This window comes from Lepus europaeus, chromosome 18 (genome assembly GCF_033115175.1).
Source record: "Lepus europaeus isolate LE1 chromosome 18, mLepTim1.pri, whole genome shotgun sequence".
NCBI lineage: Eukaryota > Metazoa > Chordata > Mammalia > Lagomorpha > Leporidae > Lepus > Lepus europaeus.
This window is the reverse complement of record NC_084844.1, coordinates 1,147,815-1,161,894: the sequence shown is the minus strand read 5'-3', so window position 1 is coordinate 1,161,894 and position 14,080 is coordinate 1,147,815. Positions and strand designations below refer to the sequence as shown.

The 14,080-nt window shown below is 55.0% G+C and overlaps 1 protein-coding gene across 1 annotated transcript in view; it reads right to left on the bottom strand.

Annotated features, from left to right (window-relative positions):
- The window catches only part of NPLOC4 (NPL4 homolog, ubiquitin recognition factor), a 67,519-nt gene that overhangs the window by 23,457 nt on the left and 29,982 nt on the right, over window positions 1–14,080 (bottom strand). Inside the window, exons 7-11 of the mRNA XM_062175399.1 lie at window positions 13,356–13,479; window positions 11,538–11,717; window positions 7,297–7,383; window positions 6,418–6,489; window positions 6,051–6,177 (exon numbers count right to left, since the gene is read on the bottom strand). Coding sequence (XP_062031383.1) covers window positions 6,051–6,177; window positions 6,418–6,489; window positions 7,297–7,383; window positions 11,538–11,717; window positions 13,356–13,479 — 590 coding nt within the window. The remainder of the gene's footprint in view (window positions 1–6,050; window positions 6,178–6,417; window positions 6,490–7,296; window positions 7,384–11,537; window positions 11,718–13,355; window positions 13,480–14,080) is intronic.

The following is a 14,080-nucleotide window of genomic DNA, read 5'->3' as shown; positions in this document are numbered from 1 at the left end:
CGACCTTCACTCCTCCTTCCCTTTAAGAGTCTTGGTCTGCCAGGTTTTGTGGTGCACCCGGGGCCGGGCATCTCCGGAGCCACTGGCTGTGCGGTGGGAGCAGCTCGACCCCCAGGGCGCTGCTGTCTAGTGAGGACTCGGGGATGGGGCTGCAGCAAGTGCAGCTTCCCACAGCCCGCAGGCCCCACAGAGAAACCAGGGCAGGGCACAGAGCGGGGGGCTGGCCCCAGCTCCCGGGCCTGGACACACACCCCAGACAGCACGGCACTGACCGCAGAGCTCATTTCCAATTCGGCTGTCTACTGTCTCACAGCTCCACAACTTTCTGGTTTCAGTGACAATTTCAGAGGCAAAATTTCCTGGCACAAGCATATGACTGCCAAACGTTCAACATGAGGCAGTGCCCAAGTAAGAAACTGATTCTAACTGTCCCAGCTCCTCTGGCTGGGGAGCGCGTCCCCACAGAAGCAGCAACAGGGCTGGCTGATCCACTTCCTTCCCAGCTCCACACGAATGTGCCTGGGAAAGCAGACGATGGTCCGAGTACTGCGTCCCTGCCACCCTGTGGGAGACCCAGAGAGAGTTCCAGGCTTGTGGCTCAGGCCTGGCCCAGCCATGGCTGTTGGGGCTATCTGGACCATGAATCAGTGGGTAGAACCTCTCTTTCTGCCTTTTAAACAAATAAAATAAATTTGGGCTGGCGCTGAGGTGTAGCAGCTAAAGCTGCCACCTGCAGAGCTGGCATCCCAAATGGGCACCAGTTCAAGTCCCAGCTGCACCACTACCGATCCAGCTCTGCTTTAGCCTGGGAAAGCAGTAGAAGATGGCCCAAGTCCTTTGGCCCCTGCATCCATGTGGGAGACCCAGAAGAAGCTCCTGGCTCCTGGCTCCTGATCAGCTCAGCTCTGACCATTGTGGCCAACTGGGGAGTGAGCCATCGGATGGAAGACCGCTCGCTCTCTGCATCTCCTTCTCTCTGTGTGTAACTCTGACTTCCAAATAAAGAAATAAACAAAAAAGAAAAAGGATGGCCCAAGTCGTTAGGCCCCTGCACACGCATGGGAAGACCTGGAGGAAGCTCCTGGCTTCGGTGAGGCCCAGCTCCAGCCACTGCAGCCAACTGGGGAGTGAACCAGTGGACAGAGGACCTCCCCCTCTCTGCCTCTCCTTCTATCTCTGTTTAACTCTGACTTTAAAATAAGTAAATAAACCTTAATAAAATAAATATTTCAAATAAATAAAATTTTAAAAAGGCATAATTAAAAGGGTCCTCTGACCACTGTGGCCCACGAAAGTCTAAGTCCGTAGTTCTTAGTGCAGGTGGAGTTCCTCCACTTTCTGAAGGCACTTCCTGTGGTCTCAATGGCGTGTCGCACCGCCAGTCGCAGTGGGCTGGAGGCGAAGACACGGGTGTCTTGCCTGGTACAGGGGAAATCCAGGCACCAAGACACTGCTCTACATCCCACATGGCCTCAAATGTCCTACACACCGACACAGGAAACTTCCACACCTGAAGTTCTGAGTCTAGAATCCAGTCTATTCCACACCTACCCACAGCCACACGCACTCAGCAGCAGCACGCATGGGGCCTTCTAGGGCCGCAGTGCAGAGCTGAGCAGGAGTCCAGCTGGGCACGGCTAGGACACAGAACTGCGTGACACAACAGAACGCCACGAGGACAGGGAGGCCGCGCTCACAGCCAGCCACGCCCACACAAAGCCAGGCTCCTCCGCTGGGCTGCCCTCCACCGGGTCACTTCAGGCATGGCCAGGGCGCCCTGCTGCCTCCTCACGTGTGCCGTGTTATCTGTGCATTCCACATACGTGTGTTATCTGTGCGTTCCACACACGTGTGTCGTGTTATCTGTGCGTTCCACACACGTGTTATCTGTGCGTTCCACACACATGTGCCGTGTTATCTGCACGTTCCACACACGTGTGCTGTTATCTGCGCATTCCACACGCATGTGCCGTGTTATCTGTGCGTTCCACACACGTGTTATCTGTGCGTTCCACACACATGTGCCGTGTTATCTGCACGTTCCACACACGTGTGCTGTTATCTGCGCGTTCCACACGCATGTGCCGTGTTATCTGTGCGTTCCACACACGTGTTATCTGTGCATTCCACACACGTGTGCCGTGTTATCTGCGCGTTCCACACGCATGTGCTGTTATCTGTGCGTTCCACACACATGTGCCGTGTTATCTGCGCGTTCCACACGCGTGTGCCGTGTTATCTGTGCGTTCCACCATTCTAGTTCCGTACAGGAGAGCAGTGTCACAGTGTTCTCCAAAGGAAGGCTGAGCCCGACAGCCTCATCTACTGGACCCAGAACATCAGCCCAGATGCAGAAAGGGGGCTCGCAATGGACAGAGTAAGGAGGGAACACTCTCCTCGCTGCCCCCAAGCCCAGGGCTGGCACGGAAGCACCCTGAGCTGTGAAATGCCATGGCCTCTGCACCCTCTGCAGTGCAGTCTCCTCTCCCGTCCCTGCCCGGGAGCCTTCAGAACTCCGCCTCCAATCCCAACAAAACTCCGACATGCTGGAACCCAGCAACAGTTTACAGAATAAAACCCTACAAGTAATTTGCATGTGAATTGTTTCACATTAAAAAACTTGTCAAACAACTGACTTGGGGCCGGCTGTCATGGTGGGTTAAGCTGCCTCCTGCAGTACCAGCATCCTATATGGGCACTGGTTCAAATCCTGGCTGCTCCGCTTCCAATCCAGCTCCTAACACACCTTGGAAAGCTATGAAAGATGATGGGAGTGCTGAGGCCCCAGCCGCCCACATGGGACACTCAGAGAGAGTTCCTGAATCCTGGCTTCATCCAGGCCCAGGTCCAGGCCTGGCCGGCCTTTGCAGCCATTTGAGGAATGAACCAGCAGATAGAATTTCTACCACCCTCTCTTTAACTCTGCCTTTCAAATAAATAAAACCTTTTAAAAATTTTTTTTAATTAAAAAAAGAAACACTTTGTCTCTCAATCCACAAAAAGTACTTTCTTCTCAAAAAGACATTGCCTATCAATCCAAATGGATCTTATACTAGGAAGGACAAGATGAACAAAATATAGCAAAGAATAGAAATTCTTGGGGGCCCGGTGCTGAGGCACAGTGGATAAAGCCACCACCTGAGAGCGCTGGTATCCCAGGTGGGTGCCGGCTGCACCCTTCCGATCCAGCTCCTTGCTAATGCACCTAGGAAAGCAGTGGAAGACGCCCAAGGACAGGGGTCCCTGCACCCACGTGGGAGACCTGGAACAAGCTGCTGGTTCCTGGCTTCAGCCTGGCTCATTATGGCCATCTGGGAAGTGAACCAGAAAATAGAAGACCTCCCTCCCTCTCTCTTCCCTCTCTCTCTCCTCCTCCCTCTCTGCAACTCTGACTTTCAAATAAAATAAATCAATCTTTAAAAAAAAAAAGTCCACTCTGCATGTCAAAAAAATAAAAATAAATTAAAAATAAATAAATAAATAAATAAAAAGAAAGAAAATTCTGGCATTGTGGGCAGGCACCTGAGCCAGTGATTAAGACACCAGTGGGCACCTCCACCTCTCAGCAGAGCGGGGGGAGTGTGTCTGCTCCACTTCTGATCCAGCTTCCTGCTAATGCACAACTCAAGTGTCTGGGCCCCGCCACCCAGGTGGGAAACCCAGATGGAGCATCCGGCTGCTGCCTGCAATCTGGCCCAGCCCTGGACACTGCAGCCATTTAGGGAGTGAACCAGTGGATCCAAGATCTCTCTCCCTCTCCTCTATTTTTTTTTTTAACTAATTTTTTTTGACAGGCAGAGTTAGAACGTGAGAGACAGAAAGGTCTGCCTTTTTCCGCTGGTTCACCCCCCAAATGGCTATCATGGCCAGTGTGCTGCGCCGATCTGAAGCCAGGTGCCAGGTGCCTTCTCCCGGTCTCCCATATGGGTGCAGGGCCCAAGCACCTGGGCCACAGCAGAGAGCTGGACTGCAAGAGGAGCAACCGGGACAGAATCCAGCACCCCAACCGGGACTAGAACCTGGGGTGCCAAGGCCGCAGGTGGAAGATTAGCCAAGTGAGCCGCGGCGCCAGCCTTAAACTAATTTTTAAAGATTTATTAATTTATTTGAAAGGCAGAGTTACAGAGGGTGAGGGAGAGACAGAGAGAAAGAGATCTTCCATTCACTGGTTCACTTCTCAAATGGTCACAACTGGAGCTGGGCTGGTCTGAAGCCAGGAGCCAGGAGCTTCATCAGGACCGCCCATGTGGGTGTCCAGATGGGATGCTGGCATTGTAGGCAGTAGTCTTACCCACTACACCAACGCTGGCCCCTCCACTGTTCAAATACATAAAAAATAAGTCTTGGGACCAGCATTGTGGTGTAGTGGGTAAAGCCGCCACCTGCAATCCTGACATCCCATATGAGTGCTGGTTCAAGACCCAGCTGCTCCACTTCCGATCCAGCTCCTTGCTAATGCACCCGGGAAAGCAGCAGACGACGGCCCAAGTCCTTGGGCCCCTGCATGGGCATGGGAGACCTGGAAGAAGCTCCTGGCTCCTGACTTTGGATCGGCACAGCTCTGACCGTTGTGATCATTTGGTGCATGAACCAGTGGAAGGAAGACCTCCCTCTGTCTCTCCCTGTCTCTTAACTTTCAAATAAATTAATAAAACTTAAAAATTAAAAATAAATAAAGGAATTGGGGCCAGCATTGTAGTGGCATAAGTTAAGCCACCCTTTTTAATGGCCATACCAGAGTGCCAGTCCATGTCCTGCCTCCTCCGCTTCCATTCCAGCTTCCTGTTAATGTGCCCAGGAGACAGCAAATCATGGCCCAAGTATTTGAGGTCCCTGTGGCCCATGAGGGAGATCTGGATGGAGTTCCTGGCTCCTGGCTTCAGCCTGGCCACGCTCTGACATTTGTGGCTCTTTGGGGGAATGAATTGGTGGTCTCTTTCTGTCGCTCTGCTTTCAAATAAATGAAAGGTCTTTTAAAAAATAAATTATGCGGGGCCGGTGCTGTGACGTAGCAGGTAAAGCAACCACCTGCAGTGGCAGCATCCCATGTAGGCGCCGGTTTGTGACCCGGCTGCTCCACTTCTGATCCAGCTCTCTGCTGTGGCCTGGGAAAGCAGAAGATGACCAAAGTCCTTGGGCCCCTGCACCCGTGTGAAAGACCTAGAAGACGCTCCTGGCTCCTGGCTTCGGATTGGTGCAGCTCCACCTGTTGTAGCCAACTGGGGAGTGAACCAGCGGATGAACGACCTCTCTCTCTCTCTCTGCCTCTGCTTCTCTGTCTGTGTAACTCTTTCAAGTAAAATAAATAAATCTTTTTAAATATATATATACACACACAAACACATTACGCACCAGCAAAGCCCTCTTCTTCTACACAGGTATTAGGGCTCCCCTGGAGAAGGGCGCAGGCAGCCCTGAGTTTAGACCCAAATCTCCAGAGTGACGCTGGGCCTGTGGTGCAAGCCCTGGGCTAGGGAGGGGTTGCTGAGGAGTCCGCAGTTTTCACCACGAAAGGAAAGGAGGAATCCGTCTCAGGCCCGTGGAGAAAACCCCAGGGCAGGCACTGGGGCACAGCTGACCGAGCCAGATCTGCTTCTCAGAGACCTGCGATTCACGCCACCTCTGTGTCCAGCCCAGCCCCTAATGATGCGCACTCCGGGACGCAGCAGGTGTCGGCTCACCCACCTGGGCCCCGCCACCCACGCGGGAGACCCAGGAGACATGCCCACCCCGGCGCTGCCTGGCCCGGCCCGGCCCTGCCGTGGCAGGTATTTTAGCAGGGAACCAGCAGATGAGGCAGCTCTGTGCTCTGCTTTTCTAATGAATTAAAAATAAATAAGTTTAATAACCACAAAAATCTATAAATAAGTCAGAATGGAAAGTCCCTGGAAAGAGGAACATAATACACAGAGCAGGCGCAACGTTCACGGTGCGCTGTGCCCCGTGTGTACCCGTGGCCACGGTGCGCTGTGCCCCGTGTGTACCCGTGGCCACGGTGCGCTGTGCCCCGTGTGTACCCGTGGCCACGGTGCGCTGTGCCCCGTGTGTACCTGTAGCCACTGCAGTGACAAACTTGGACCCGAAGTGTCCGTCTGGAGAGAGGCGGCAGATGTTGGGATGCTTGTTCTGGAAATCGCCCGCGGTGATGCACTCCTCAGAGCTCAGGAAGTAGGTGTCCTAACAGAGACACAGCCTGTCAGGAGGTGCCGGGATGCCGGGCAGCCCCACATGGAATGCCTGGCGGCCCCCACAGGACGACATGGAAAAACCACTCATGTTGGGGAGGCCGGTTTGCTCACAGGGCAGAGCCGACAGGCGAAGCCTCCTCGTGCCAAGACCTGTCAGGACGGCCCTGAAGGCTCTGCGGAGCAGCTGCGCGGACCGGAGGGTGCGGGTGACGCCACGGCCCCACCTCACCTTATTTCTACTGTACCGGACTGTGCCTTTCCGGGTATCTTCTGAGACAAGGTCTGTAAATATCCAGCCGACCTTAAGGAAAAAGGGAAACAACTCTTTAACATCTCCGAAACAAATGATCACGCCTCTGGCTTCTGTCCCCGGCGTGGGAAGAGCAGTCTCAGTCACAGTCCCTGGGGACCACGGCGCAGTCGCTGCCCGCCCCGGCCGTGCCAGTGGACCGCAGGTGAGCGTAAGCGGCCCAGCCCTGCGCTGGGCCAGCCCTGTGCTGACGCAGCAGCCACGGTGGGAAGTTCCTCTCCAGAGGCAGACAAGTAAGCAATAAGGTAAGAGGCCAGGTCTCCCACCACCGGACAGAGAAAGATGCCCTGAGAGGCACCTGGCAGTCGAATGAGGCTTCAGCAGCTGCCCTGAGCTCCAGCGCAGGGCTGGGCGGGAGCGAGGAGCGAAGTCTCCATCACGGGGACAGCGGACGCCCAGGCCCAGCGCTCAGGGCGGGGTCTGGCCCGGCTCCCCTGCTCATCTGAACAAAGCCTGTGCGCTCTGTGATGCAGACTCAGGAGCCGGTCCCCCAGGCTCCGCTGCCCACGGCGTCCACCCGCTGCTGATTGCTCCCCCAGCGTGCACTGTCCACAGGGCGGTCACTGGCACGCTGGGACGCAGCGGCTCCTGAATTGCTACAATGGTATTTTTTGCCGGGGAATACTCTCACTTTACTCAAAGTCAGAGAAACACAGAAGCCTCTGGTGCCCAATAAACACCAATAAGGTTTGAGAACACGGAGCCTGCACCTGCACCTGTCGCTGTGAGCGGGCCCCGCCAGGCCTGCCCAGCTCAGAGCCCAGCCCAGGCCGCCTGGCCGGCCGTGCGTCTCAGTACCTTCCTCAGGCCAAGCTTGGCAGCAATTTCATCAACCACGTCTGCCTTTGGGTCTTCAAGAAGCTCCAAGCTGTTCTGCGTTCCAATCTGTCAGGAATTAAAGGGAGAAGATGGAGTCACAGGAGAAGGCTCAGAGACCCAGGTGGGTGAGGGGTCGCTGAGGGGATCAGGGCCGCCGACAACACAACCACGCGCCCTCCAGGCACACCCGTCCCTGGGCTGCAATGCGCTTGCAGTCACGGCACAGGACGGCGTCGACCTTGGTGGGAGGCTTCCTTCACTGGAGGATGAAGTTATCTTCAAAACTTGGAGCAAGCAGTTTTACTGCACACAGGTTTGGCTAGAAGAACCAAGGATGAAGCTAAAAGGTAACATCCATTTCCAGAAAAGAGCCTCGGGAAGACCACATGCCACTCCTGCAGGACAGTGCTTGGCTTCCCAGGCAAAACCCTAAGTCTGAATCCCAGCGAGAGAGGGCCAGCGCACACACCCCAAGAAAGGTGACGGCATCTAAAAAGATGGCAGCACCTGGCGAAGTGTGGGATGCCACCACCCTCTCTCCGAGTGCCAGGTTCAAATCCAGGCTACTCCATTCTTCCAATTCAGCTTCCTGCGAAGGCGCCTGGGAGGCGGTGGACAGCAGCCCGAGTACCTGAGTGCCCGCCCACACATGCAGAAGGCCTGCAGGGGGTTACTGGCTCCTGGTTTGGACCTGGCCCAGCCACAGCTGTAGCAGGAGAAAGATCTCTCTCTCCCTCTTTCTTGCTGTTGCTCTCCCTCTCTGCCACTATGCATTTCAAATATATATATACATATATATATATATTTTTTTTTGACAGGCAGAGTGGATAGTGAGAGAGAGAGAGAGAGAGACAGAGAGAAAGGTCTTCCTTTTTGCCGTTTGTTCACCCTCCAATGGCCGCTGCGGCCGGCGCATCACGCTGATCCGAAGCCAGGAGCCAGGTGCTTCTCCTGGTCACCCATGCAGGTGCAGGGCCCAAGGACTTGGGCCATCCTCCACTGCCTTCCTGGGCCATAGCAGAGAGCTGGCCTGGAAGAGGGGCAACCGGGATAGAATCCGGCACCCCAACCGGGACTAGAACCCGGTGTGCCAGTGCCGCAAGGCGGAGGATTAGCCTGTTAAGCGACGGTGCCGGCCATAAATATTTAAAACAAAAATATTAAAAAATAAATAAAATCAGCAACCTGTTTGCCAGGAGGTATAGCACCTAGCTCAGGGCAGCTTCAGGAGCAGGCCATGCTGGCGCTCAGGCAGCCTAAACCAACCCCAGGAAATCAACTTCTTGGAGTGGACAAAGCTGGCCAAAACCTTTAATCTTCACTTAAATGCAGCTCACAGGAAATTAGCAAGTATCATTTTGGGGCCGGCGCTGTGGCACAGTGGGTAAAGCTGCTGCCTGCAGTGCCGGCATCCCCCATGGGCGCCAATTCAAGTCCCCACTTCTAATCCAGCTCTCTGCTGTGGCCTGGGAAAGCAGTGGAGGATGGCCCAGGTCCTTGGACCTCTGCCCCTGTGTGGGAGACCGGGAAGAAGCTCCTGGCTCCTGGCTTCGATCAGCGCGATGCACTGACCGCAGCGCGACGTCCACGGCAGCCACTGGAGGGCGAACCAACGGCAAAGGAAGACCTTTCTCTCTGTCTCTCTCACTGTCCACTCTGCCTGACAAAAAAAAAAAAAAAAAAAAAAAAGGAACACAGTGGCAGCTGAGAGCATGTGCCAAGGAAGAAGGGGACCGGGGTGACCTCTACATGTAATGCGCACACATCGAAACTCAAACCTTAGCGGCCAGCGCTGTGGCACAAGGAGCTGGCGCGCTGAGCCGAGTGCCGGTTTCGGCTCTGCCTGCGCTGCTGGTGATCCAGCCCCTGCTCCTGTGCCTGGAGAGCAGCAGACGAGGACAAAGGACCTGGTCCCTGCACCCACGGGGGAGACCTGCATGGGGTTTCCAGCTCCGGGCTTTGGCCTGGACCGGCCCTGGCGTTGCAGTCATTTGGGGAGTGAACCAGCAGATAGGAGATTTATTTTTCTCTCTCTCTCCCTTCCTCTGCCTTTTAAATAAACACATTTTTTAAAAATCCAAACTTTAGAAGTTAAAACAAGTTTTGTTTTTTTTTTTTGTTTTTTTTTTTTTTGACAGGCAGAGTGGACAGTGAGAGAGAGACAGAGAGAAAGGTCTTCCTTTGCCGTTGGTTCACCCTCCAATTGCCGCCGCGGTAGGCGCGCTGCGGCCGGCGCACCGCGCTGATCCGAAGCCAGGAGCCAGGTGCTTCTCCTGGTCTCCCATGGGGTGCAGGACCCAAGCACTTGGGCCATCCTCCACTGCACTCCCTGGCCACAGCAGAGAGCTGGCCTGGAAGAGGGGCAACCGGGACAGGATCGGTGCCCCGACCGGGACTAGAACCCGGTGTGCCGGCGCCGCAAGTCGGAGGATTAGCCTAGTGAGCTGCGGCACCGGCCTAAAACAAACTTTTAAAAGTGAAGGTTGTCTGGGGCTGGCACTGTGGCGCAGCAGGTTAACGCCCTGCCCTGAAGCACTGGCATCCCATGTGGCCGCCGGTTCTAGTCCCAGCTGCTCCTCTTATGATCCAGCTCTCTGCTGTGGCCTGGGAAAGCAGAAGATGACCCAAATCCTTGGGCCCCTGCACCCGCGTAGGAGACCCGGAAGAGGTTCCTGACTCCTGGCTTCGGATTGGCACAATTCTGGCCGTTGCAGCCATCTGGGGAGTGAACCAGTGGATGGAAGACCTCTCTCTCTCTTTGTAACTCATTTCAAATGAATAAAATAAATCTTAAATAAATAAATAAATAAACAAACAAACAAACAGTGAAGGTTGTCTGCAGAGGAGGGAAGGGAACAGGGCGAGAAGGAAGATCTCCTTGCTTGCAGATGCCTCTCGACTTGTGCAAATTCCTCTCTAGCATTTACAAAAGGCTTCCAACATAGAGCAGACGCCATCCGTCCACCCACTGCCAAGGTCCAGCCACCCCTAACGTCACCAGACAGCAGCACACTTCCCTAAATGATTCATCATGTGCATCACTCACTCAAACTCAGTATTTGTTTACAGAGTTTGTGCTTTTGCAGTACAGTTTATATAATGAAGCATAACACACAAGTATTTTACATAAATACAAGACAAATGAAAATGCAAACGTATGCATATATGGGTACTTTCAAAAGTTCATGGAAAATCAAACTAAAAGATAAGTTTATTTTGGCATGAAAAAATTTAAGTCTACGCAATTTCTTCATAATACACATTTCCCATGAGCTTTTTTTTTTTTTTTTTTTTTTTTTTTATTTTTGACAGGCAGAGTGGACAGTGAGAGAGAGAGAGAGACAGAGAGAAAGGTCTTCCTTTGCCGTTGGTTCACCCTCCAATGGCCGCCGCGGTAGCGCGCTGCGGCCCGCGCACCGCGCTGTTCCGATGGCAGGAGCCAGGTGCTTCTCCTGGTCTCCCATGGGGTGCAGAGCCCAAACACTTGGGCCATCCTCCACTGCACTCCCTGGCCACAGCAGAGAGCTGGCCTGGAAGAGGGGCAACCGGGACAGGATCGGTGCCCCGACCGGGACTAGAACCCGGTGTGCCGGCGCCGCAAGGCGGAGGATTAGCCTGTTGAGCCACGGCGCCGGCCTCCCATGAGCTTTTTTAAGGCCCCATCCATAGCCACCAATCCTCTGAAAGTACAGTGAGTGCCTGGCTGCTGGTGCCCTGCAAAGAGGAGCCCCACCAGCTTCCAGGCGGGTAGCAGCCGTGCGCCGCACGCACCACGTGGGCTGCGCCCTCCACGCCCTCCCGGCCCCGCGACGCTCTCCTGACTGCTTTCGCTCCTGTTCCAGTTGCTCTGGCAGCGTGCTGGTTCTGGGATGGTTGTGTGCGTGGCCCAGGACCTGCAGCACGAGAGTCTGTGAGGCTCACGCCAGACATTCTCCCAGTCCTGGGAGAGCTGCTGTCACTCGGTGACAGGAGACAGAATTACAAGGTCTGCAGATGGCACGTCAGGCAGAAACAGCCTGTGGACGTCTGTCCAACGTGCCTGAGCTCAGAAAGCCCCAGCTGTTTGACAGGAACCACAGGGAAGCGTCCAGGGGCTGGGACCCTCCTCTCCAGTCACTCCCATGGCGCGTGCAGAGCCGACGACAGAGCCAGCGAGGCAAACGCCATCTGAGAAGCGCGTCCCAAACAGACAAACCCCAGCCCCGTGACCCCCGGTCTACCTGAGGAGGTTCATAGATGGCAGCCACTTCCGCCCTGATGCCAAGGGGAATGTCTTTGTGCTCCGTGTACCGTCCATACAAGTACCCAAAGTGCTGGTTCCCGGTCTTTCTCCAGAAGTCCAGAAAGCGGTCGGCAACAGTGTGATTCTCAAACATGATGTTGTCCACGTGCCTGTACTTCTGCGGAGGGAGGACAGCGGGCTGAGAGGACAGTGACCCACACGTCCCCCAGCTAGTCAAGACACCGCGACAGGACAGAACTCAGATGCAAGAAGCTGCTCCATCCTTCTGACGGCTGCAGGGGCCAGAGGGCAGTGTGGGGGAGGGACGGTTTGCTCCAGCAGTACTCATAACCTCAAATTACTCTCACAGGCCAGGCATCTGGCAAGCGGTTAGGGTGCCAGCTGGGACATCCCACCCCCCATCAGAACAGCTCTGCTTCTCATTCCAGCTCCCTGCTGATACACGCCCCGGGAAGGAGCAGGCACTAGGTCAACAATGTGGGTCTCTGCCACCCATGGGGAAGATCTAGACTGAGTCCCAGGCTGTGGGCTTCGCTTTGGCCCAGCTGTGGCTGTGGTGGGCTTCTGGGGTGTATACCAGCCGACAAGATCTCTCTCTGCTTACTGAATAAATAAAAATAAATTCAAATGTAAAAGTCAACAGTAACTCTCCATGATTTTACCTAAATGCAAGTTCTCACAATCTCTAAGACAATAAACAAGGTACTATTCTATCGTTTTTAAAAAGCATCTCTTGGGGCCAAGTGCTATGGCTCTGCAGGTTAAGCCGCAACCTACAGCACCAGTATCCCACATAGGCGCCTGCTCATCTCCTGGATGCTCGACTTCTGAGCTAAAGCAACGGAAGATGGCCAAACACTCGGGGCCCTGCACACACATGGTGAAGTTCCTAGTTCCTGGCTTCAGCCCGGCCCAGCCCGGCCCAGCCCGGCTGGTGCAGCCATTTCAGGGAGTGAACCAGGAAACCCAAGATCTCTTTTTCTGTCTCTCCTTCTCTCTCTGTAACTCTGCCTTTAAAATAGTTAATAATTTTAAGCACACTGTTTTTTTAAAAGAAGCAGAGACAGAGAAAGAGCTCCCACCAGCTGGTTTGCTCTCCAAATGCCTGTAACAGCCGCAGCCGGGCCAGGCCAAAGCCGGGAACTCAGTTCAGATGTCACACGAGTGGGAGGGGCCCAAGCACTTCAGTCACCGCCTGCTGCTTCCTAGGGTGACGTCAGCAGGAAGCAGGATGTGAGCACCGTAAGCAGAAGTCAGATGCCTGCCCCAGGTGGTTCTCAAGGACTAAGGAACACAGGAGGAGGGCTCAGTTTCCATAAACGCCAAGGCAGCCATGGGTTCTCTCTGAGGACAGACAGGCAGCAGCAAGCATGTGGCCGGCGACCCACGCTCGAACAGCACAGCTGCCAGGGCAGACAGGGCCAGAAGGGCCGCCCCGCCACGCCACGCCACGCCAGCCCAGCGTGGAGAGGGTGCACTAGCAGCCTCCAGAGACACCACTTCTGAGGGCCCAGTCCCCTTCACTGCACATCTGAACAGTCACCAAGAAACTGCTGCCTTCACGCATACCAGACGCGAGGGCCCCTCCACCCCGCGAACTGCAAATCCTGCAGACTTTGTCTTCAACATGCAACTTCCACACAAGGTGAAGCAAGTGACCAAACCATCCAAGACTCTGCCACCCACAACACACGCTCTAGCGGCAACTGCTCTCCCAGGAAGGAGTCTTCTGGAACTCTCCACGTCTCAGCCGTGAGAGCAAATCTAACAGAAGTAGACACAGGGCAGCTCTCACCTGTCTGTTCAGCGTGATGGCGCTTGGCTGGCACTTGGTACAGATGCCGTTGGGCCACGGCAGGTGCCCCTCACAGCCCGACTTAATCTTGCAGCTGATGTTCTCCAATGCAACAAATTTTCCCCTGCAAAAGAGAAGCCACTGTCATGAGAAAAAGTTCAGCAAAGGACTAGAAAGCATGTCAAACAGCTCACACCACCTCAACAACACTGTAAGGAGCTGGGCACAGGGCAGACAGCAGCACGAACAATGCAGCAAAGCCTGAGCTCATCCAGAATCCTAGCGTATGTACCCCCAGGGGGAGTGTTCACCCAGAACCCAGCCTGTGTCCCCCCAGGGGGAGTGCTCACCTAGAACCCAGCCTGTGTCCCCTCAGGGGGAGTGTTTACCTAGAACCCAGCCTGTGTCCCCTCAGGGGGAGTGCTCACCCAGAACCCAGCCTGTGTCCCCTCAGGGGAGTGCTCACCCAGAACCCAGCCTGTGTCCCCTCAGGGGGAGGGGGAGTGTTTACCTAGAACCCAGCCTGTGTCCCCTCAGGGGGAGTGTTTACCCAGAACCCAGCCTGTGTCCCCTCAGGGGGAGTGCTCACCCAGAACCCAGCCTGTGTCCCCTCAGGGGGAGTGTTCACCCAGAACCCAGCCTGTGTCCCCTCAGGGGGAGTGTTCACCCAGAACCCAGCCTGTGTCCCCTCAGGGGGAGTGTTTACCTAGAACCCAGCCTGTGTC